The sequence below is a fragment of the Scatophagus argus genome, chromosome 11 (genome assembly GCF_020382885.2).
Source record: "Scatophagus argus isolate fScaArg1 chromosome 11, fScaArg1.pri, whole genome shotgun sequence".
Taxonomy (NCBI): Eukaryota; Metazoa; Chordata; class Actinopteri; family Scatophagidae; genus Scatophagus; species Scatophagus argus.
Genome location: NC_058503.1, coordinates 18,533,546 through 18,558,042, shown reverse-complemented (window position 1 = coordinate 18,558,042; position 24,497 = coordinate 18,533,546). Strand labels below are relative to the sequence as shown.

The window sequence follows — 24,497 nt, the reverse complement described above, 5'->3', positions numbered from 1 at the left end:
CAGCACATTAGTTAAAAGACTCACCACATTTATAAGGGGAATTCCTGTTGGTGTGAGTGTGTGTGTGTGTGTGTGTTTGCGCTTTATGGAAGATGGGCGTGGAAAGGGACAAAATGGGAGACTGATATAGGAGTGATTTAACACCCTCACAACTTCTAACTAATGCTGGACAATTCTCAAACTATTTCTAAAACCTTTGTGTGTGTGTGTGCGTGTGTGTGCTTTAAGTGATTTGTGCTACTGAGCAGAGAGTTAAAATCTGTGTTAGTAGGTTACACTCACACGTAAAGGCCAACCACAAGAGACTTAAGTCTGGAGTCTGTGTGCTTGCATCTACAGACTAACACATTCACACACACACACACACACGTTTCAAGTGTGCATTCAGGGTCTGGGAAGATGAGAACATAAAAATGCAAGAACACAAGACTATGACTACTAGTTTGGATGACTTATCATCACGTGAAAGCAAATCATCAATTAGTCTCCACCCTGAATTTCTGGGGCTCTGAACACATTGGCTTAAGAGGAGGGGATAAAGTAAACAAACTGTTAGCAAACAAACAAGCTGACATTTCTTTAGAGGCCACAAATGGAACTAAAAAAGGGCTTTAGGACAGCCAGCGTCTTCACTGCCTCCAGAGTCATGCTGCACGTTAAAGAGAACAAAACCGAAAGAGCTAACGAGAGCTTCCTTCACCTGCGTGTGTGGAGGGCCAACCCTACTAACGCAATACAGAAAATGATGGTAATTACTAATAAACGATTGTTCCTGCACCTTTCCAGTGCCCCACTTCTCATTGTTCCTGACTGTGCCTGTGTTGTCCCGTCCTGCGGGGGAACCGATCAGAGCTCGAAGTCGGCCGACGCGAGGAGACTCCTTCACCCTATAACTACATTTACAATGCTTCTCTTCCCGTACGCACGCACATGTAGAGTTGTGTGTTTTTATGTCAGAGGAAGCGTGAGAAAGAGGTCAGTCTCCTGAGGTGTGGGGTGAGAGTGAGATGAAGAAGCGATGAACAAATGAGGGTAGGAGTAATGAGAAAGAGGAGGAAAAAGAAGTGAGGAAATGCTGATGCAGGGAAATCACTGGCTCTCTAAGCTAATTAGAGGGCTCAAACCAAATTAGCATTTGCACTGTATACAGTTAGAGCCAATTAAGAAGCTTTGTTAAGTGGGGCAGATGGTCAGGGATGTGGGACACTCTGTGGTGAAGTTATTTGAGCCTTGGAAAGGGGAAAAAAAAAAATCACTTCTCTTGTTTCACAGTGCTTCCACACACTTCACATTATGTGTGTCCTATCCATCAGTGAGCTAGTTATCCAAAAATATCTTTTTGTTCTATCATTACTCTCACATTTTTAAATGAATTAAGTGGGTGACAAATTTCGTCTTTTTTGCACCGGCCTGGGTACTTCGGGTTTGTGTGTGTTTCCATGGCTATGTGTTAATTAGGAACAAACTTTCACGGCTTGAGTACATGAAGAGAATCTTTGATCCTTCATGCTTTGGCCTCTCACGGGGACACACACCAGCACAGCCCCGAGACGGGATGAGAGGGAGTGAATGTGTGAGACAAAAAGTGAAAATGGAGGGAAAGGTGATTAAGAGCCATATTTGAACAAGGGTCTCTGATTTAGTTTTGTATAAATAGCATCATCTTAATTTAGCCTGTTAGCATGATAACATTAACTAATTAGCAGTAAAGTACAGCTGAGGCTGATAGGAATGCCGTTAGTTTAGCAAATCCTTTGTCACAAACTGCAGTGCCGGGCCAGTTAAAATAAGACCCGATGATAACACTGGATGAGAAGTCAAAAGATCACCAAAGTTATTACGGTTCATCCTGAGGGGGACATTTGGACCAATATATGCTATATATTACAACATATGCTCATGTACAATATATAATCTTGGTCTTAGCTGTAATATTTGTTTTTCTTCTAATATTTCAGTAGTTCACAAATTATGTGTTTTCATGTGAAAAGTGTTTGCATTACAGATTTAATTTTAAAAAACTTAAACAGTTTGAAAGACACTCACTGTAGTTTAACCACTAATCAAGTTTTTAATCATTCTGAGCCAAAGTAAGCAGCTCATATTTTTTCTTGTCTCATGAAAGAAAATAAAGAAAAATCTAATAATTAAATACTGGTAGCAGTTAATTAGTGCCAGCGAAAACATTTACAACAAATATACATATTAAAAACACACACATGCTTACACCTTATCAACAGAAACAACCAGAACCAAATCACTTGTTATTTAGCCTTTATTAAATAATAATAATAACATTAAAAAAGAAATTTCTGTACAAAGTCTACAAACAACAGTTTGAGTTATCTGGCCAGTGCTGTAGATGTGTGTGTGTGTGTGTTTTAATGTGTGTGTCAGTGTGTGTGTGTGCATCCATCGAGACAGAAGAGGTAATACTGTCTGGACTTCCAGGAGGAAAGAGTTAAAGTCATTCAGGAGGGAGAGAGAGTGTGTGTTACAATGTCCTCACTGTCCAGTGCTTCGTGTGTGTGTGTGAGACAGAGACGGAGACAGAGAGAGAGACAGAGAGACATAATGTGAGAGCTCCAAGGCACTTGGAAAACAGTCCAATGAAAATGCATTTAGATGGACAGAAAACCCTCCATCTCTCTCTCCCTCCATCTCTCCTCCTCTGACCATCTTTCGATACCTGGTTATAATTCCCTTGTTTTCTTTCTTTATTTCATCTCAACAGGCCTCCTGGGTGTATGCATGCACGCCCTTGAACAGGGACAGACGAGACAGAGAGACAAAAAGAGAAAATCGGGGCTTCAGGCAAAGATACAATAAGTGTGACATGTTTGACTTTTCTCCTCCCCACTTTTCTTCCTCCCTTTCGCTCTTTCAATTTACGCCCCCAGAGGACAACAACTTGACCCGGATATCTGACAGATTCAGAGAATAACAAAAAAAGACTTTCTGGGATTGACCTTTATCTGCTGCACCCCAGCAGAGTGAGAAAGAATGATACAAAGCAGTCAGGGAGAGGACGGCGTCTGCTCACCCAATTATATTTTTTAAGATTTCTGTCTGGGTCACTGATCTTCCCTCCCCATCTGTCTTGTTGTTTTGTCGTCTTGTTTTCACCATTCTCTCTGTGTCTCTCTCTCCTTCACTGTCCACCTGTCCTGTTGAGTCTCGTTATGTTTCATTGTGTTCATCATGTTAGCCGTCGGTCCGCTCAGCCTGTCAGCTGAGTATCTCATTGGATGTGTGTGCGAGTCTGTCACATGTTCCCGATCAAAACCCGAACACTGCAAGCCAACATCCTGAGCTGCAGATAGTTTGAGAAATGCAGTGACTTTCTGCCCATAATGCAAACAGTCTCCCATGATTTTCACTCATTTCTCTCACTAATTTGCACTAGCAGCTGGCATTTTCATTGTTTTATTTTTTTAACTATGACCACGATTTTTGCAAATTGCTTCGTAGTAAAAACACATGAAGAGAAGTTGCAGATATGCTTAACAAAAGCATTTTGTTGATATGTCAATAAATAAGCATTGAAGGTACCCTGTGGAGTTTGCTTACATTCAGGTTTTCTCACTAAAACACGCTCTGTGTTTTTCTGTGGTCTATCAAATTTTTCATTATTCCTGTTACCCAACAATTTAAAATCCTATATTGTCTATATGCAATGTTTCCTTCTTGTGTGTGACCAAAACAAAACAGGAACCCACGTGTAAAATCATTGCTCTGTAGTGCTATTAGCGGTCAAAAACTCCACGTGGTGCCTTTAAATTTCCACTGATGTGTATTTAGCTGAAGCCAAATGGTGGCATGTGAATGTAATTCTTGGGTTAAACAGCTGAACACTGCTGGCTAAAAATGCCCAAAGGTTCCAGTAGTCAGGGATTTGAAAATGCAAGTAGAAATTTCTCAAGTTTTAGTCATGATGTTCTGAAATAAAATTCTTCTGCAAGCAAACATAACCATCGCATTTTTTCCAGACCCCCCCCCCCCTCTCTCTCTTTCTGTCTGTCTGTCTGCCCATCTTTCTGTGTGTGTGTGTGTGTGTGTGTATGTGTGTGTGTGTCCTGTTCATCAGTCTGTCCAGCAGCACTGGCCCTCCTCGATGGCTGTCCTCCGATACAGCGTATACTGTAGTTAGCTTAAGGCTCGATTGTGTGTCCAAAAAAGTCAACGGTATGATTTCCGTTCTCCTCTTTAGTCTTTCCTCCTCCTCCTCCTCCTCCTCCTTCCGTTTCGGAGCGTCCTTCATTCAGGGGGTGATGCTAAGAATGGTGGATAAAAGGCAGGATGGTTTTCACTCTCAGTCTGCTCTCCAACCGGCCTCTTAACACTCGTTCAGACCCCCTGTGCATGTACACAGCTCTTTGGCAATCCATAGGTTGCAATAAAACAATCACTGACATTTTGTTCACACAGTGTCTGTCCATCGCTTGGGCATCATACAGTCTGAAAACCAAAAAAATATAGATATATACCAAAGACAAACCCTAGAATACTGAATCTAAAGCACGACTCCATAACAGCATGTTAGATTTAGATAAACCTCTGGTTTTCTATCTTCCATCTTCCTTTACCTTTCATCTACTCTTTATAAAGACTGATAATCTGTAATGGAAAATGTGCCAAAATAGAAAAGGACTGAATTAACAGTTAAGACCATGTAGTCCAACACAACGCTAAAGAAAGTCTAAAAGAAGTGGCGTAAGAGCTCTACAGGGCGGCTACGAACTGAAGCTGGCGTTTCTTTACCATTTTTTTTCCCAAAGAGACACAAGTCTAAAACAAAACAAAAACAGTCACCATTACTCTTCTATGCCACTGGTTTCACAAAGCGCAGACCGAGGGCAGACAAAGGAGCGAGCAAGTGCCATATGGCAGGCTAATGGACTCACAGAACTCATATCTAAAACTTTTGGAAACAAACAAAAAGAATAAGGTCCTTTTTCATTCTCTTTTCCGTCTTCGCCTTTAGAAATCTAGATTCATTTCAACTGATATCTCTTAAACTTTTTTTATTTGGGGCGGGGGATAGGCATTCACATGATATGTGTTGATCTCAGTCAAAAGTACCCACATTTAAATGGTCCACTGGTGCTGAAGCCTTCACCAACGGTCAGAAGCTGCAACTTTGTGATTTCTGTATGTCTCTGTTGGCCACATTCAAATTCAAGCTAATGAGGATAAATGCCCCTCTGCAAAGTACCAGTCATGGGTACATGTTGATGAGATTCTCTTCACCGTTAAGAATCCCATTACCAGCATTTTGACCAAACACCCAGGACTGTGCTGTCATTTGTGGTCCAAACGTCCAAATAGTCGGGGGTGTTGTGGTCCATCTCCAGGCCTTCTAGCTTCATTCCATTGGCTGGTGGGTTATATTCTATGGTAGTTCTGTCATTCATATTCATTTATTCATTCCTTCATTCATTCACAGGCTTTTAGAATCGAGCAGGCTCTCTCCTGCAGGCGGAGGAGATATGGTACTGTAGGTAGGGGAGACTGGGATCAGGTGTCCCCCCAGGCCTCATAGCATGTAGGGGAGATCAAGGTCACAAGTTCCCACTGGCACGCAAATATGTGTAGAGACTCTGGGCTGAATGTTTCCCCTGTAGACATCAGAACAGGATATTATGTAGGTGACAACGGGGGATTGAAATAACAGCTAGTGCTTCGTTTTCTTTGTCCAAACCAAAAACAAAATTACTTTTGGAGGGGATCATGTGACTTTGTCTTTCTCCAGAGTTCTACTCCTCCTGCTGCTCTTCATGCCTCTGAGCAGCACCTCTGCTGGTTTATCTTCACTTTATGCTTAATCCCGTCGTACAACTCAAAGTTGTAGTTCTCCAGCGTTGTGGAGGAGCGTGACGAAAGCCCGCTGTAGGAGCACGTGCAGTAGAGGAGCAGTCCAGCGCAAATTGCGCCCAGCAGGACTCCTAGAGAGCTCATCACAATGATGGTGAGGAGGATGGGGTCCAGCGTGTAAAGCCAGGCGTTGTCCTTGTCTTTCTCTGACACCAGGGTGACTGAGGGAGGGTCCACATCAGAGGACGAGGGGGTGGAGAAGGAGGACGGCCACCCTTGGAAGACGAAGTCTGCAGAGAAAACGGCAAACTTTAGAGAAAACCTTAAGATAAGATAAGATAAGATGAACTTTATTGATCCCGCAGTGGGGAAATTCACTTGTCGTGGCAGCTCACAAGAACAGAAAAAGAGTGCAAAAACAGTTACAAAAAAATATAAAGGTAAAATAAATTAACAATTTACAAAGTACAGCACAGTACACAGTGCAATATACAACTATATACAAGTCCTCATAAGAGAGGAAAAGAGCACTAGACCATTGAATTATGTAGTCTAACAGCAGTGGGAATGAAGGAGCTGCTGTAGCTCCTTCCTACACTGAGGGTGTAGCAGTCTGCCGCTGAAGGAGCTGCTCAGAGCCTCCACTGTCTGATGCAGAGGGTGAGAGGTGTTGTCCATGATGGATGTCAGCTTGGCTAACATCCTCCTCTCACCCACCTCCTCCACAAGAACAACACATTTTGCATGTGCCTATTTACAACAGATCACATATATAAAACTAATGTAATCCAGATTCGTGCATGTATTTTTCCAAAATGTGAAAAATAAAGAAATGAAATTAGTGTTAAGGTGCCCTCCTGTTTGTTCTGTGTGTGTTGTCTAAGTGTGGAAGTGTCCTAGTTGGCATAAGCAATCATGCTAATCCACTTAATGAATGTATACACATGAACAAGCCAATCCACAATTAAGTACTGCATTTAGAGTGTTTTATGAGAACACACACACACACACACACACACAAGCAGTTAACAGACAGTAAACAGACTTGTTTAGTGAGGAAAAGGCTGAGTACTCTTCTTGTATCTGTCAAGGGGCTGGGAGAAATGAGGGATAGTAAGGCATACACACACACAGGAAGTAAACCGTGATTGTAACAGACAGATGTTTTCTAGGTGCCCAGGAGGAAGCTGTCTGTCTCACTTTGTCTGCCACAGAATATGAAAGAGGAGGAAACGCACACTTACACGCCCCACATGCACACACTTTTGAATGCTCTGTCACACTCTGCCCCTGTCTACACACACACACACACACACACACACACACACACACACACACACACACCAGAGATTGTCTGTCACTGTAGCCACAGGCTTTCTTCTTGTGGAACCACAAGGAAAACGAAGAGCCACGAGCATGCCTCTGCTTAAAGAGCTATTTCACTACTCTTTGGGTAGTGAAAGACTTGTAAAACAGCTGGTATAGCCTCAGGCTCAGGAGAGGAGAGGAGAGTGGGAAAGCAGAAGAATAGGAGGAGGAGAAGAATTCAAACCTCACCTCCATCGATGGGCTGCTTGTGGTTGAAAACAGGATCTTTTCCAAAATCCATAGGCTTGGGATCTGTTCAAGAGACGGAAAGAATAATGGCATTAATCTCAAAAATCCAGTCTGCAACATGTTGCGATAGCATCACTCCGTCTGTTATGCTGTCAGCTGCACTTCTAGATGGCTATCAAACTACACAGACAGCTCAAAGAGTGATTGATCTCGTTTAGACTTTTCTGAAGAGGTCAGGCAAGAGATCTCCTATAAACCGTTTAGTCCTGTGCTCAGTCTGTCCAGGAACGCAAACATCCAGGGCAACCAAACATCTCACTAAGACTACCTGCATAAAGCCAGTAGGTTTCATTATGTGATAAGCATCACTGCTCCTTTTTTATTTGCTCAGAAATGAAAACAGAGATTCGAGAGGTTGAGAGAATGAGTAGAAAGATGGAAGGGAGGACAGAGATAGTGGGAACCTGAAGTGTGAAGAACACACACAAGACTCTTTCATAGAAAAATATCACTTTTATTACCTTCACATTCCCCACAATAAATTTTCGTTTTTATTACGAGACCATGAAATTCAACAAGCTAAAATACCACATTATATTTCTGAGGCAGGCTGAAGTGCAAGGCTTTGAAGGGTTTGGAAGCTCAATTCTGCTTCAATTCAGTTTTATTCGAGGAAATTGATATTACAATCCTCAGAAAAAAATAGAGCAATATCTGGCCAGCTGATAATCATTTATTACTGTGGCAGAGGAACCAAAAACACATTATGAAGTGAAACCATAATAGATATTCAAAAGACAAGAGATGAAAAACTAATTTGGTAGATATGAAAAAAAGATACAGAACCTAATTTCCTCAGGTAAACTCATTTTTTAACATCCAGATTATATCTTCTAAAAACAGCCTTTACAAACTTCCAATACTCTTATGTCTGTAAATAATAGCGAGAGATGAATACTTTAAAATAAAACCTGCTATATGTGAAATGAAAACACTTGCTCATTGATTAAACATGAGTTAATGTCCTTGAAATTGAAGTCACTCGATCAAATTTTTTTACTGTTTAAAATTGACCCAAAACTGACTTCCAAACCCCAGTTAGAGATTAAACAAAAGAAACTGACTGAATTTCATTACAATGCAAATACCACAGCAGCCAACAAATCCTTTACTAAACGGAGCACATTTGTTAGGAGTTTGGTTGTTCAGAATTTGCTCATTCAATTTGATTAATTTCATTGCAAGCATTGTTGCCTCTGTCGGCTTTGTATGTTTCTAGTTCAATATTTAATTTGCTTGAAGTGCAAGACGGTGAAATCCAGCGCAAGTCAGAGAGACAATCATAAAGTCAAAGTCTTTGCTTCAGAGAGGCAGACAAAGTGCACAGTAAATATAACAGTGATATCAGGGAGGAACGTGACTTCACATGACTCCACTTCAAGTCTGGTTTTATCCACTTTGAGTGGGCATAAACAAGTCACAGTTTGAATCTAAACTAAATCAAGTTCATCCCCTGCTGAGGCCATGTTTTTCAGAATGATTATGGAAAATCTTTCTGATTAATTAGAACAAGAAATACAAATAAAAAAAAAACAGCATTGGTTCATCTGATAAAAAGACATCATCAAGATAGATTTTTCAATAAACTCAACATGTGGTTTCACCCCTAAAATGTGGGATCTGACATCAACAAAACTGAGCGTAAAAAGTGAAAAACGAGACCAAAGAAGTCAAATACAGCCGGTCAGAAAAAGATCGACCGGGCAGACATCTCAAAGCTTGGAAAACTTCAGCAGAATATAAACGCAATTTCTGATAATGTTGACTGAAGTCTTAACCATCCTACTAAATAAAATAAGAGTAATAGTAGGTAGTTATCTGTGAAAACAATTAGAAATAAATATGGCTGATCCCATTACTCACACTGTAAATTACTATTAATATTTTAAGGGGGTCTTAGTGAAATGTACCCTCCATGTAAGACTGCGCTTCAAGCATCTAATCAGTCTCATCTTCATTCTTCTGATTGTGTAAATGTAAAGCCTCACAACAGACCCTCCAGACTCTAAATTCTCCTTTCTCACAGCCAGCTGAAATCACGACAGGCCTTGACAAAACATTAAATCACTAATAGAGAGATAGAAAAAGAAGCAGGATGAAAAAAAAAACAAAACTCGGACACTCTTCTGGACGTCTGTTGAACACTTTCTAATGATCCTGGCTTACAGCCCTCAGGCTAGGATCCTGAGAAGAATCATCGTGCGGATCTGAAAGGAGATTAAAACTCCCTGTAGCCCCATTTTATCTCCACTGTCCAATTAGCAAAGAGAAGAATAAAAAAAGGGGGCTTTTTTATACAGGCAAAGACATGGATGGCTCTTTGGCACCATACGCTGTTCCACTGGGGGCCCGAGGACCTGTTAGAGTGCTTTCCCTCATAATATTTCTCCCGGAAGAAGAGAAGGAGGAGGAGGAGGAGGCAGAAAGGGAAAAAAAATAGAGATGGCCTGAGGGCGAGAAGTGCTTACTGCAGGGTTTTATGAATGCAATCAGCTCCATTAACTAATTAGAAATATTAAAGGAGCTTCAAAGTAGTCTGAGATGGAGAAGAGAGCGGGAAGTGAGGAAAGGTTGATTTAAAAGCATTTCATGAAAAGACGCCAGCACATTTTCCAAATCTTGCAAAAAGTTTGATAGAGAGAACGAAAGAGAAAAGTGCATTGGCAGCACGACATAAATACAGTCACATATCATTTCTCTACTTGAATTTTTGGAGCCACGTTGATTGGGTTACAGCACAAGGCTGCTCGAATGAATCACATAATGTGTAAATCACACACAAGTCAACTGAAATAGAAGGGACAGGGGATGGATGTGTGAGCACAAAAACTAAGACATTTGTTGACTAAAGCAAAAACAAATTTTATCAGTCACGATTTGAAGAAATAAGTCAATTTGCAGAGCTGTGGAGGGGATAACATCTTAAACATGCGTGAAACGATGATATAGAAGACTGAATTTGTTGGAAATCTTTTGCTAACGCACGTTTGTTTTTGTTAGCTGGTGTGTGTGTGTGTGTGTGTGTGTACGTGTCGTGCCTACAATGTGTGTCTCCATCACAATGTCTATTCTGCCCAAAGACTTCTTTCATCAGCTTCTGTGTTTGAAACAACCAGCCCTCCTCCTTCAATAATCTCCCTCCTTCAATCCAAACCTCAACCTGCCTCCCTGTTAGTCTTCCTCTCAGAGTAAGAGAAAAATCTATCTTTAGAAAGTATAGAGAGCAGTTTTTTTTTTTTTAAACTTCTTTCATCTTCCTCCATCTCTGGGCACATTCTTTGGAGGGAAAAGGGGCCTCGCTTAATGGGCCCTTCTCCTCAGAGAGATTTTGCTCTCCTCCATTTTCTGCCGCTCATTTTCTCTCCTGTGTTTTTTACTGGGAGGATTTGTGATGAAGGGAAGGAGTAGAATAGGAACAAGCAGGTTTTTGATGAAAAAAAAAAAAAAAGGCTGGGGGATTTGGGCATGAACAAAATGATGTAGGGGGTCGCACTCGACACGAGATGGTGAGCTGCTGAATTCCAGAAAAGAAGTACCACAGTGGAGCACCCGATTTCACGAGAATGGATCTGAATACAAGTTGAATCTGTGCTTCTAAAGCCAAAACCAAATTAAATATTTTTTGTTTTTTTCCGTGTGCACATAACATATCGATTCGCTTCTGTTTCGCGTCCCTGTCCGATTTAAGCCTGAAGCTGGATGCTTTGAAATGAAAGGGCAAACATTTACCATCAAATTAAAGTCAAGAAAAGTTAAGATCATCTCAGTGAACACAATCAACATGACTGTTGCTTTAACAATAGTCAGTGTGTATAAAAATAAACACTGTATAACTTTTACACATCAGAAGCACATGAAGGCCTACTGTAATACGACAATACAAAGAAAAAAAATGCTATTTAATTCACAACCAGTACATCACACAACTTGTTTTTTTATATTAAGATTCACAGTAAATGTAAGAACTTGTCATAAATCACCAGAGCCTTCAATAAATGATTAAGAGGGAGAAAAGTGCTCATGTTACTTTCAACATTGCAAAATAATGCATAACCCAACTTCGAAAATGCACCATGTGGCACTGGTCTGATTTAATTTCTAAAACTCTTCTTTACTCTAACAACATGGGGGAAAAAAATGAAAGAAATGAATGCTAATACACATACAGTTCAACAAGTAGTTAAGAAAACACCATTAAATCTGTGTGAGGAGGTGTGACAGTGGTGCTGCACTGGAATCAGTCTTTTCTGACAGATCAAGGTCAGTGAAACGATCAAAGGGACTGACCAGTGATCCTGGATCAGTGGTTTTCTAAAAGGCTTCGTGAAAGAAGCTCTTTCTCACAGCACGTTAGGTCTCACCTGTCGAACAGAAGGAAAACTGACAATTTCTTTCATGTTTCCAGGCTAATATGCACAACATTCCGTCATCTACAAAAAAGATTTAGCAGATGTAAAGATTTTACCCTGCACAAAACATCAAAGAAAGGTAGAACTGCAGCTTTAGAATACATACGGTGATTTGTTTTGTTCACCCATTTGAATGTGTGCAGGTCTTACAAAGATGCTAAGTTTAAACATTAACAGACACAGGCATGGGATTATCCATGAGATACAGGCAAAAAAAGAAGAAAGCTGTATAGAGGCCGTTCATACTTTAATTTGACACTAAGGCACTACCTCATGAAGAGGTAATAGTATTAAAGCACTTTTTTAAAAGGCATATCAGGATGTAATGAAATAAAAAAGCACTCAAAAAGTTTTGAAGTGTCCGTGCATACGCGTGAGACTTTTGAGCCTTGGTGTGTTTCGATGCAGAGAGTTTGTTTGCTTCTGGGTCTGCAGGATGCGATGTAAGCCATCTCATCCTATCTTTGTCTCAGGTAAACCCCACAGAAAACAGCACAACACTGATTCCTCCCCAGTTCACAGACCAAAGCAGTGTGTAGCTGTCTCTCTGTCTGATGCGGCTGGACGGGCAGCACTAATTCTTCAGACACGTCTCCTTCTTCTGTTCTTAATCTGTCTCTGTCACTCTCAGTCTCTCAAAGGCTAGTGGACAAGTAAACAGCAGCTTCATTCAGACCCAAAGAAAGAGACTTGTCTCTTTATGCAGCACACACTGTGACTCCTATCTCCATGTACCTATGTGTAAATCCCTTCTCTGTCAGACAGGGTATTTGGAGGCAGGCAGCACCCAAGCTGCAGATCAGAGCAGGGCAGACGGATATATCCTTATAGCCTTATAGAAGAGGAAAATATGCTGTCACAACACTGAAGTTGAGCACTGCATTTTGTCCACAGTCTGATAGGCGGCCGACCTGTGGCGTACTTATTATTCTGGTCATAATCCATTTCATTTTCAGGTCGGGGTGCAGCTGTAGAAGCCGGTGTTCTCTGAAGTACAATGCTGCACTCTAATGTTGTTATCAGGCCCTTCTCTGCCATCACAATTGGCAAGTGAAGTTCTTTCATCTGCTCTCCTCGCTGAAGGATGTAAAGTTTGGTGTCAGGAGTTCATTTTCTCAGTTCCAGCCAACAAGGATGTTCAGCCAAGGTGCGTCCTGATCGGTTAATTAGATCAGTCATCAGCAACACAAACTGCAGTGTGTCTTCCATGTTGATTCTCATAAGTGAAGCGAACGATTACTTCACACTCTTTGATCACTTTAATTGAACAAAGCATTCTAATAAAATTATTTTATTCACATGTAGTCCAGTTGTTCTCAACACTGGGAATCATAGCTGTCATCTTTCTCCAGTCTGATGGTGAGCATGGGTTCGAGACTCTGCCCAGTGCCTGGGTACAGGTGGTTTTGGTTGGGGCTGTTGATCAGATTATAGCTGAGGTTTTGGTTCTGGTAGCAGTTTTGGTGACCTTGCTGATTTGGATGCTGGCTGTTGTGGTACGTCACTGAATGATGATGACTACCGCTGGTCTTCTTGGTCGCCCAGTGGTACCGATGGCAGCAAAGTATCACCACCACGGTCACAGTGACCAGCAGCAGGAGGGCACCACCTCCTGCCAACAAATAGTACCAGTAGGCAGGGATGGGCTGCACCGCCACTGTGTCTACTGTGGGCTCCATCCCAGACATGGCACCCCCTGGAGGGCAGGAGGACACATTACTGGTTGGCACTTTGGACGTGGGAGGCAGGCATGCAGACCGCATGTTGATCGTCTAATTGAACATTCGCTAAACCCCACCCCCAGTCAAATCTTAGTTCAGCAACCTTAACCAAGCATGGCAGGTCTGTCAGGCTTTGGATTTCTCCATATGTTGCATCATGTGCATGGGGCTTTAGTGAGAGCAGTACTTAATACTGCCAGGGTTTGGAGGGTGATGTTGTTTATTAGCCCTTCCAAAGTGGAAAACACAAAATCAAATGTGTAAGGATGATGTTTATCTGCTATGGTGAAAGTTACAATCATTAGCTAATTCAGCTAATTAGGTTACTTCCTACTTCCTACCTTCCTTCAAGGCCAAGGGGTCTGTCATTGACTAGCTACCTAAAACTAAACTGCTAATTTAGTTTGGGCAGTTTCAAGCAAATAGCTGAGCCCCAAACAGGGTTCATATCACATTTTTCCTCATCATAGCCTTTTTACAATAGATACAATAGATTACCAAGATTTTAAAATTGTCTTCTACTCAGATCATCGAGTAGTTGGGATATGGATTTTTTTGTCCTGGGATATGCTGCACTGCCAGAGTTCTCATTTTAATATGAGTCAGCTACAGAAACATAATAAAATTCAGCTGAGAATGGCATTTTCAGTCAACTCATAGAGTTACGTTAGCTTAATTAGCCATATAGCAAGAGCTGAAAAAACCTTCCATTTCTAAGGAGAGCTGGCTAAAAATACAAAGTCTTTTTTTCCCTAAAATCAAAATCAGAAAGAGAATAACAAATCTGATTCCTTAAAATCAGGAAACTGATTGAAAAAATTTTGTTTTAAAAAGTATTTTGAGTGTTACATCTAACATCATTGTCAATATAAACTACATATATGTCGTGTGAGAACGGTGAGCTTGACAGTCCTAGCAGCAGTAACAGAGGGGGTTGGGACTTAACGAATGGTCAGTTATTGCAGCAGTGTGCTGAAATGGCCAAGCTAGGCATTTAAGATCAACAGCAGGCAAAAAACAGCTGGTCTGCTCCCAGATTTAGCTCACTTTGCCAACATTTAAGCATCCAATTGCAGTCTTCATTCTTCAAAATAAATGCTGATGTACATACACTTCGACAGTGTCGATTTTACTCAGTAGTTCTGATTGATGCAAATATCACAAGCATTAGCCGCACATTGACACGCAAAGGCTCATACCATGCGTTCAGATTCAGTCAGAGAATGCAAAGCCTTGATTATGCAGTGACTGGCTGATTTGGACAAAGAGGTAGGGAGTGTTAAGTGGTTGTATTTGGTAGGATTCAGTCACTTTTATCAGGGCAGGATCACATTGAAGAGAGTTGAGTGGAGGGAGAAAGAGATGGAGAGGGAAAGAGGGGGCATCAGAGAGAAATTACAAGGGATAGAGACAGAATAAGAGAGAAGGCATTATCGGAAGAAAGAGCGTAGTGAAATGGAGAGGGGTGGCAGAAAGTGAGGAGGGAGGGCAAGTGAAGGGAAAGAGCTAATCCTGCCATGATATCTTTAATCCTACATTAGAGGGTTTGTCTGAAACTTCAATACTCTGTCAACTCACTGTGAAAGAAAGCCGCTGACAGAGAGAGAGAGAGAGAGGTTGTGGAAGAAAGGAGGGCAGAGAAAAAGAATGAGAGCAAATGTGAGCGAAAAAAAGAGAGAGAATGAATGAGGAAACAGAGCCAGGACAGGCAAGATGGAGACGAGAGAGAGAGAGAGAGAGGGGAGAGGAATAATGAAAGGAAGGAAGAAGAAGAGATGCAGAGAAAGAGGCGGAAACTCAAGGGAAACCACTGAGCTTAATTGTGTCTCTCTCTCTTTTTTCAAAACTTCAGATGTACTCTTTAAGGGTTTTAAATTGGCTTTGATTGTAAAGCTGAACTCTAAGCAGCCTGCACAGAAAGCCTCCCCACCAGTGGATTAAGACAAGGATGAGGCTGCAAAAAAATTGACCATTACTTTACTGCTGTTTCATTTATCTGAAGGGGAAAGTGTTTTTTTTTTGTAAGAACACTGTTCCTAAAGTGAGCTCAAAACTGTGGCTTTTCAGGGAACATCAGCTGCTGGACTTTTTTAATCATCTTCTATCTTTATCATTCCAGGCCTTCGAGTTCAGACAAGAGCAATCTTGCCTTATCTCACCGAGATACTTTCAAAAAGTCGAAGTGAAAGTGTAAGTCCTCTCTATAGTCACACTGAAGCCACAATTAACCTCTTTTCTCTGTGTATGTGTGGCACGATCGCTCAAAACTCTCTTGCAAAAAGCCAAATACCTCCTTGGTTGCCATGGATACAGAAATCCAACAGTGTGACACACTGGTTCATATCACACCACAATGAAACTGTCCATCCACTATCCGCGACCAGGCTCTAATTAAGGAGAAGCATTTCACATCCAGTTCTCCTGTTGTTTCTTGACAACGTGAGATTGTTCATCAGTAGCTTTATTTAAAAACTTTAAAAAACTTTCACTGGACCAAACCAGCAGCCATTACATTCCTTAATAGGAGAAATTTTTCTGATTCAAATAAATAATCAATAAATCAATCAATCTTTGCATTTTAATCACTCAAAATCCTGTTTCAACCTCCTTTTCTCCTGCATGATGTTGGCAGAAACCTGTAAACAGACCTCTGATGAAGAGCTAATTCTATTAATCCCAGATCACAGTATCAAAGAAGTTTTAAGGAACCCTGCTGTACACAACCACAACCGTCGCACATCCCTCCTCACTTATCTGCATCAAGACACACAAAATAACAGTATATAACATGACAAAACATGAAGCAAGTTTTGAATGAAGGATCAACTACATCTGCTCATCCAAAGAGAAAGACTTCAGCTTCTAGCTCAGTTTTCAAGAGGAGTCCCGAAAGAGAAATTCAATCCTTCTTTCCAGGGCCCAGCCTCATGGAAACATACGAATGTTAGAACTGACACTGTCGTCATGATGGGAGTCACATGATATCTCAGGATCCAATGGTCTTCAGGAATCTGCCAGCATTGGGGCAAATACTCAGCGTATGAGTCAGGTGACGAGACTTTGGCTCTTGACTTTTACTATTTATGGGAATGGCATGGCTGTGTTTTTACTGAACTGAACTGTGCTGCACAGAACCAAGTGCTGCTCAAGTACCTGGCAGTATTCAAAGAATATTTCTGATCTATTCACACAACAGGCACACACACACACACACACACACTAATCAACCAAATGCAAAACCATCTACAAATCATAAGTTAAGTTATTTTAAAAAAGATATTCTACTCAGACTGGTCAAATACAATATATTCTATAGTTAATATAGTGTGAAAAATTCAGAGTCACTGAGGAGTTCATATTTGTTGGTTCTCTAAACAAAAGCGGTCCCGTATCCAACGTTTTCTGTCCAGACCCAGACTTTGAAAGCAAGAGATCCAGCATCATAATCTGTCTAAGCTCCTTTTTATCTGCATTCAGACTGGACTATTTGAGGAGGAGGAAAAATAAAAAATAATAAAGAGAAAAGGGAAGTTGGATGGTGATCAGATCTGCATTTCATTCAGGTGGGATCAGCAGTTTGCTGGGCAGAGTAATCGAGTGAGAAGTGGTGGAGGAAGAGGGGAGGGGATAAAAAAAGGAAAGACGAGGAAGGGAATGAAAAAGAATAGTTGAGACAAAAGTAGAGAATGAGAGAGGAGGGAGGAGCAAAACAGAAAAGAATAGAAGAAGAGGGACAAAAAAGTGAAGAGAAGGAAGAGGAGAGGATCCTTGTATGGTGCTGAACGCAGAGAAAGGGAGAGAGCAAGCTTACATGGATGAGGAACGAGTGTGTTCTTTCTACAATTAGAAAGTAGTGAGATATAGTAAAGGTTAAGGACAGGAGAGACAAGTTCTGCTTAGTTCATGTAACTGCATTGATAGCCAGAGAAAAAGACAAGATGGAGTCTGTTTGTCTGAGCAGCTCAGTCACAACCTCATGATTTTAACCTCCTGCTTGTGTCACCTTTTAAAGTTGTTTACCATTGGAGAAATAAAAACTGAACACTGTTTCGTGAATTCGCTGTGGGCCTGTGCATGATACAGGCACAGTCATGCACTGAGACTTGTTGCATACATGTGTACCAATCACACACGCAACATGATGCACAGCATTAATCAGTCTGTGGAAGGTGCAAATACACCCTGATGTTCCTCTGCAATGGCACATGTTGTTTTTGCAGTCTGCCAATGTTGCTGCTGAAGTGACATGTCTGTTTAGTGGAAAACATAACCTTGTCTTTGAGGAACAAACCAAACTACATAAGCAGGACTATCAGTCCAGCATGCAGGGAGTCATGCTGGAACAATGCAGTGGGTTGAATTCCATCAAGCTGCAGTTTTGTTACTGTAACTGGATAAAGTGGATAAAGTCCACCTAAAATATACACCCTGACAAAATCTCACAAACTGTTTTAAAATTTGGATAGTTATGTGGATTTATTGTACAAAGTATTTATTTATTTATGCACTACTTATGTAAGAGGCCATGGTTAGATTTGTTTAGAAATGATGTAATTGCACATGGGTTGACTTTTCAGTCAGAATAAGTGTGGTGTATGTCCATTTAAGTGTAAGTAAGATATGTTATGAGCTAACAAATTTACCCTGGGCCAGTGCAGTGCTGCGAGCTGAGCTTAGCAACAAGCAGAAAGCACAGACTTTTGACACAAGAAGAACACATGGAACAGAAAGTGGCACTTACGGTTTAGGCCTGGAGTTAAGGCAGGGAAGGGCTCTGCAAAAGAGAGAGAGAAAAAAAGAAATGTTATTCATAATGGTTAGCATCTGTACATGTATGATAATGCGATGAAGAAATAAGGGCCAGTAGTGAGTTCACAAATTCAGTGCCTCGTTCTGGAGCTGATCCCGGACTAAACTTCTTATGTTTTCTGCTGTAGGTTTATCATTTTTTATGATTAAAATGACGGTACGAGTGTATCGCTGATGAACAGAAATGCATTTTAACACAGCTGTGTCTCATTATTTTAAGAGGCTGCACATTATGCTAAGGCTCCCGCTACCCCTTTTTGAGAAAATCAATAAAGATTTGTAAAGGTCTGAGATGGTGCAGGAGTCTAAAGACCCATAAATCTTCCTGGATGTCAGTTTTTACAAAATAGAGAGAAAATAAACAGAGGCAGACAAAAGTGAGGGCTGACGGGGTTGGAAGAGAGGAAGTGAGTGCTCCCTCTCTGTCTTCTGGGTGTCATTTCTGAATTGCTCTCTTTCTTCTTTTTGCTTTGTCATTCTGCGTCTCTCTTTTCCTGTCATTTCTGTCTCTCTGCTTCTATGGTGAGACACATGCAGGAGACAGGATGGGTAGAGAAGAAGAAAAGAAGGTGATGAATGGAAAATGGAGGTGAAAATACTAAAGCAAGGGTGAAGAGAAGTGAAATGGAGGAAGGGGAAAGAAGGACGGCGCTAAGTTAAAGGATCATGGGAACATTTACTGCTGTTTATTATTTGCCGGAGGATATGACATCTATTATGAAAGTGAGCGGGAGAGAGAAGACGGAGGGGAAAAAAGGGAGAAAATCAGAGGGAAACGAGACAGACAGAATGGCAGCACAAGAAGGAAGTTGAAACAATGAGCTTAGAGAAGATGGATGAAAGAAAAAATGATAAGATATGGTGAAAGAATAACAAGAAAAAATGAACAGAAGATAGTGGAAACACCGTGGGGAGGTTAGAGTGAACATGTCATCCCAGGAGGAAGTCCTCACAAGTCAGCGACTTGTTAAATAAGAGTCTTGTTCTGACCTGCGACTGAAGCGTCTCTAACACTGGATGATAAGTGTAATTTTTAACAGAGCTGTAGATCATTCCTCACCCTCAGAAATAGTAACAGCATTGAAAATGCCAGAGCACAATGTTAGTGGTGCTCCAAACATGAAATACTCAATACACTTATCACTTATAGCCACTGAGGCAGCATCATCACAACTATTGTACAGCCTATATTGATGGCAAAACACCATTTCACAAAAAAACAAAAGAGAGATTAAAGTCGTACTGCAGAGACTTAGTAGCGGCCTTCCATGAAGATATGGAGCCTATTGAGAGACGAACTGAAATATGGATATTCAAAACTGTAGCAGAAGAGGCTGAGATATCATGACTTTGGAAATGACTATTGATTCCTAGACTGAGTCTGCTTAAAAAACAGTAACCCATAAAATAAAATAAAATGCTGGAATCCTGTAATTCTCATGTGGTAGTGATCCCCGAGGGAGGCTGAGGGATATCAACAAGTAAAGTGATCTGTAAAATCGATAGAATTCCCATTGACATTAACTCGAGATTCAAACATAGCATGGGCTCATGAGGCTGACTGACTGAAAAAACACTTCATCTTGATTTTGATAGAAAAAGAAACTAAACTTAAAAAGAAGGATAACAAGGTGAGAGTTCAAGGAGAGAAACACTGGAGTGTGTGAGGTGCTTATTAATGTAAAACAACTGGTGTAATTTACATGTCATCATGTACATGTCATAATACATTAGAGAGGGTGTGTGTGTGTGTGTGTGTGTGTGTGTGTCAGTATGTGTGCCCACATCAGGCTAACTACTATCCTGCCGTGCTGAGTGCAGTGGAGCCTCACTACATTAAATGATAACAATATTCCAATTACTGCAAATGACAGTGTGTGTTTGAGGGCGGGGTAGAAATTATGTTTCTCAAACAGGAAAATGCAAAGGATTTCAGATATGATCCTGTAGTTTGTACCTTTAAAATAAATCTATGTTTTCCGGTAACTGAAGTCAGTCGTAGTCTTGATGGCCGTCTTGTATGTGAAAAAAAAACCTTCACATTTTAATCACAGAATAATGTTGCTCAATTGTTTTTTTGTGCTCTATAGCCCAGTGGAAGCACAGAGTGAACGGAAGAACAGGAAACAGTGAGAGAGAGAGAGAGAGAGAGAGAGAGAGAGAGAGAGAGAGAGAGAGAAGGAGAGAGAGAGAGAGAGAGAGAGAGAGAGAGAGAAGGCTCAAAACTGCTGGGTGGGATGGTACAGGAAAAGACTGAGGGAGATAGAAAGAGGGAGATATGAAAGATAGATTAGAATCCATGCCCAAAGGCCATTTGTGGCCTACTTTCTTTTTATATATATATTTTTTCCTTTCTTTATATGTGTGTGTGCGCGCGTGCGTGTGTGTGTATGTGTGTGTGTAAACGAGAAACATTATGAGTTTTTTTTCTTCTCTCTCTTTCTCTCAATTGGTCTCTGGTGAAAACAGCAACTCGTGAAGGAGTGAGAGAGTCAAACATACATACAGACAGACAGATAGGCAGAGAGACAGACTGGATGAACAGACAGACAGGTTATGGGACTTACGTGTGCACTGCTCCAGCTCGACGCTGCTGCTCATGTGGATGTTATCTATTCTGATGTGGCCTCTGGTCGGGTGATCAAAAAACCCCTCGAACACCACCTACATGATAGCAGAAGACAGAGATTTTTCAAAATTATAAGCTTTATTAAACACCATAGTTGATGAACAGCTACAATGCAGTGGTCAGGAAAAAAGTGTGTGACTCCTAGTAGACGGCGATGAGCTGTTGGACCAGTAGAAATAAAACTACAATATTCTAATTTGTACAATAGTGAGAAATGCCACCACAAGTATGCAGATGTGAGAACAGATTAACTGATTAATCAACTAATCACTTCAGCTTGTACTTGTATATACTGTTAAATTTACTTTGTAAAATAACTTGTAACTATAGCTGTCAAGTAATTTTAATGAAGTAAAAATTACAATATTTGCCTCTGAAAAACAGCATTCATGCAGCAGAGCATTTGTGAGGTCACACACTGATGTTGGACCAGAAGGCCTGGCTCACAATCTCCATTCCAGTTCATCCCAAAGGTGTTGGATGGGGTTGAGGTCAGGGCTCTGTGTGGGCCAGTCAAGTTCTTCCACACCAAACTCATCCAACCATGTCTTTATGGAGCTTTGCTTTGTGCACTGGGGCACAGTCATGCTGGAATAGAAAAGGGCCTTCCCCAAACCAAAGTCGGAAGCATAGCATTTCTTGGTGTGCTGAAGCATTAAGATTTCCCTTCAGTGGAAGTGAGGGGACGAGTCCAGCCCATGAAAAACAGCCTCATACCTGAATTCAATAATAACGAGGTGTGTCCCAATACTCAGAAGTGCTACAGTCAGTTCAGAAACAACACTCACCTGATACTCTTTGGGGCTTTGGGGCAGGATGGTGCGGCCTTCCCTCCAGTGAGAGCCTTGGTCCCCTTTCAGAGCCCAGAGCAGGGACTCCTCCTGGTCACTGTCCCTCAGCAGGACTCTCAGGCTCCCCTGCGCTTCCCCCTGGAGCTGATAGTAGAAGAGGAGGCAGAGTGGGCCTTGTTCTGGCCCCACCTCGGGGCTCAGCAGCCGGGCTCGCTTGCGCTGGGTGTGGGTGCCTGCGTCCAGGTGCAGGTAGTTCCCTGAGAAATCTGGAAGAAAGGAAGATATAAGAGAGGTGGCAGATGCTACATTATTGTAAGATCAGCGGTGTGTTTCAGATGAATGAGTTGTAACAAATGGTAAAGTTAGTGGCCTTTACAGTGAAACATCACCACTCTTTTTAGTGTGTGGTTGTTGTTGTGGTTTTCTGTGCTATTTACATTTTTGTTCATGTAATGGCTTCCATTTTAATGAATTTTATGATTTGTGAAGACAGCAGAGTCAGTCCTTGCTGCTGAAACAGGCCCATCACAGTAGTATGATGTAGTAATGCAGCAGGATGTGGTTGCTTAGAGTTCAAGGCATTACCACCATCATTCTGTGGTACGAGACTGAACCGCAAATGAGACTGTCATTTCATCATGGCCACTAATGGCTATAGATACAGATGAACACACACGTACAAACACACATACACGCACAACTCGGCTAAACAGCCCCAATCATTCTGAACGCTGACACCTCGTTCTGTTGCTCCCCACGTTTCTGCTACTTAGTCGGCACAGTCATCGTAGCTAAACACTCTCAATGCTTGTGCATGTGTTGTGTGTGTGCATATGTGTCCTATACACACACTCATTCTATCAGTCTTTTTTTTAATCTAATTTACTTCTTTCCTCTCCTCTCAGCTCAAAGAACTGATGGGCAGAGAGCAAAGGAGGTACAGAGAGAGAGAGAGAAAGAGTGGGGGAGAGGGAGAGAGAGAGAGAGAGAGAGAGAGTGGGGGAGAGGGAGAGAGAGGGGGAAGGTGCTTTAGTGTTTCTTCCCGGCACAAATAGGACCATAATCATTAGCCTGCTGCTGTGTCTGGCTCTTTGTCTAGTTTGTCTGTTATAGCTGGAGAGTAAAGGCTTCGCTGGAACTGCAAACAGTCTTTGTAATCAACATACATGCACTGTGTATCTATCTGTGTGTGACACCTTGTAAGAACAGAACGACTATCTATCTATCTATCTATCTATCTATCTATCTATCTATCTATCTATCTATCTATCTATCTATCTATCTATCTATCTATCTATCTATCTATCTATCTATCTACTTTGGTTTCCCTCCCTCAGCTCAGACAGAAACAAAAACATTCGACAGATTTTGCGGCGCCTGATGAATAATGGATTTGGGTTGAGGTAACTCTGTTTCTTCACTTGCAGGCGATGAAAAAGGGGACCTAAATTACCGTTGCTCATTAAGTACAGTTAGAGAAAGTTGCAGTGTTTTTCTGTCTCTCCGTGTTTGATCTCGGAGAACGTACAAAGGGAGGGAATTAATTAACAACTCTCCATGGGAGGGATAGGCAGGGATGTAGAATTGGCTCTGAGGGAGGGAGGGAGGGAGGGAGGGAGGTGTGTGTGTGTGTGTGTGTGTGTGTGTGTTTGCATGAGTGTTCATATACTGCATTTGTATGTGTCTGAGTTTGAGTTCATCTGTCAGTCACTCTGTGCGTTTACCTTCAAGTGCCTTGTAAGTGAGTTCATTGTTTTGCATTTGTTTAGATATGCTTCGAATAAGTCTAAATGTAGAGATGTGCGGCCTGTCAGCAGAGGTAGTAGTGCAGAGGAAGTGGTGCATGGTTAACTAAAGGACAATGTGAATTCTCATTTTCACTCAAGTATGACTCCACCACCTTTTCCAAATATATACCAAAATACCAAACCATACCAAAACATCTAAACACTTACATTTTGGGAGAGATTGTGGTTTGTGTTAAATTTATCTAAAAAGTTATGGTTTAAGGAATACTTTTGTATCACAACTTATCAATATTCCTCTGGACTAACTTACCATTTGATCAAGTTCGAAAAATATGCACACTCACGCAAGTACGTTTCCATGGCTACCAAATGATCACGCATTATTACGCATTGCTTGCTCAAGAGAGTCCTTCACGTCTAATGATGATCATGAGTTAATGAGTAAATTCTAGAAGTTAGGCTTTTCAGTTCTTCATAAAATCACCTACTGTACTCACTATCACCCAGTCCTGATCGGTCTGACCTGCCTTCACATCAAGGTTTGCTTGTAAATGGAACTGATATCCACTTTTCATCAAAGTGAAATTATTATTCATCCATTCGTTGTAATTGCTTCTCCTTTGGTGGGTTGTGGGGGACTGGAGGCGATTCCAGCCCCTGAGTACACCCTGGACATGTTGCCAGTTCATCATATATGGAGACAAACAGGCATCCACACTCACATTCACAGTCAGCCAGTGGCGATGCAGAGTTGCAGACTAACCCGCATGTATTAAGACTGTGGGAGGAAGCTGCAACAACCTTACCAACCGGTTCAAGAGAAGATCACAGAGAAAGCTGGTTGGGTTATATTTTGTGTCTCAGTGACACCTGTTGGATCACATTAAAGTGATGTCACAAAGATATAAACAGATGTTATAATGATATAATGATTTTTTTTTAACTCTCATTCCCTCTCC

General features: G+C 41.4%; 1 protein-coding gene across 3 annotated transcripts in view; it reads right to left on the bottom strand.

Annotated features, from left to right (window-relative positions):
• Positions 1-2,264: 2,264 nt before the first annotated feature.
• The window catches only part of LOC124066928 (neuropilin-2-like), an 89,888-nt gene continuing 67,655 nt past the window's right edge, over positions 2,265-24,497 (bottom strand). The window contains exons 14-19 of one of the 3 annotated variants that reach the window (XR_006844668.1): positions 21,788-22,056; positions 20,938-21,034; positions 18,303-18,335; positions 7,372-7,434; positions 5,717-6,104; positions 2,265-5,618 (exon numbers count right to left, since the gene is read on the bottom strand). Coding sequence is in view for 2 of the 3 variants with exons in the window: in XM_046403797.1 (XP_046259753.1) it covers positions 5,776-6,104; positions 7,372-7,434; positions 18,303-18,335; positions 20,938-21,034; positions 21,788-22,056 (791 nt within the window). In the remaining variant the exon portion in view is untranslated. Of the gene's footprint in view, positions 6,105-7,371; positions 7,435-13,087; positions 13,537-18,302; positions 18,336-20,937; positions 21,035-21,787; positions 22,057-24,497 lie in introns of those variants that run through there. The other 2 variants (XM_046403797.1, XM_046403798.1) reach the window with 2 other exon arrangements.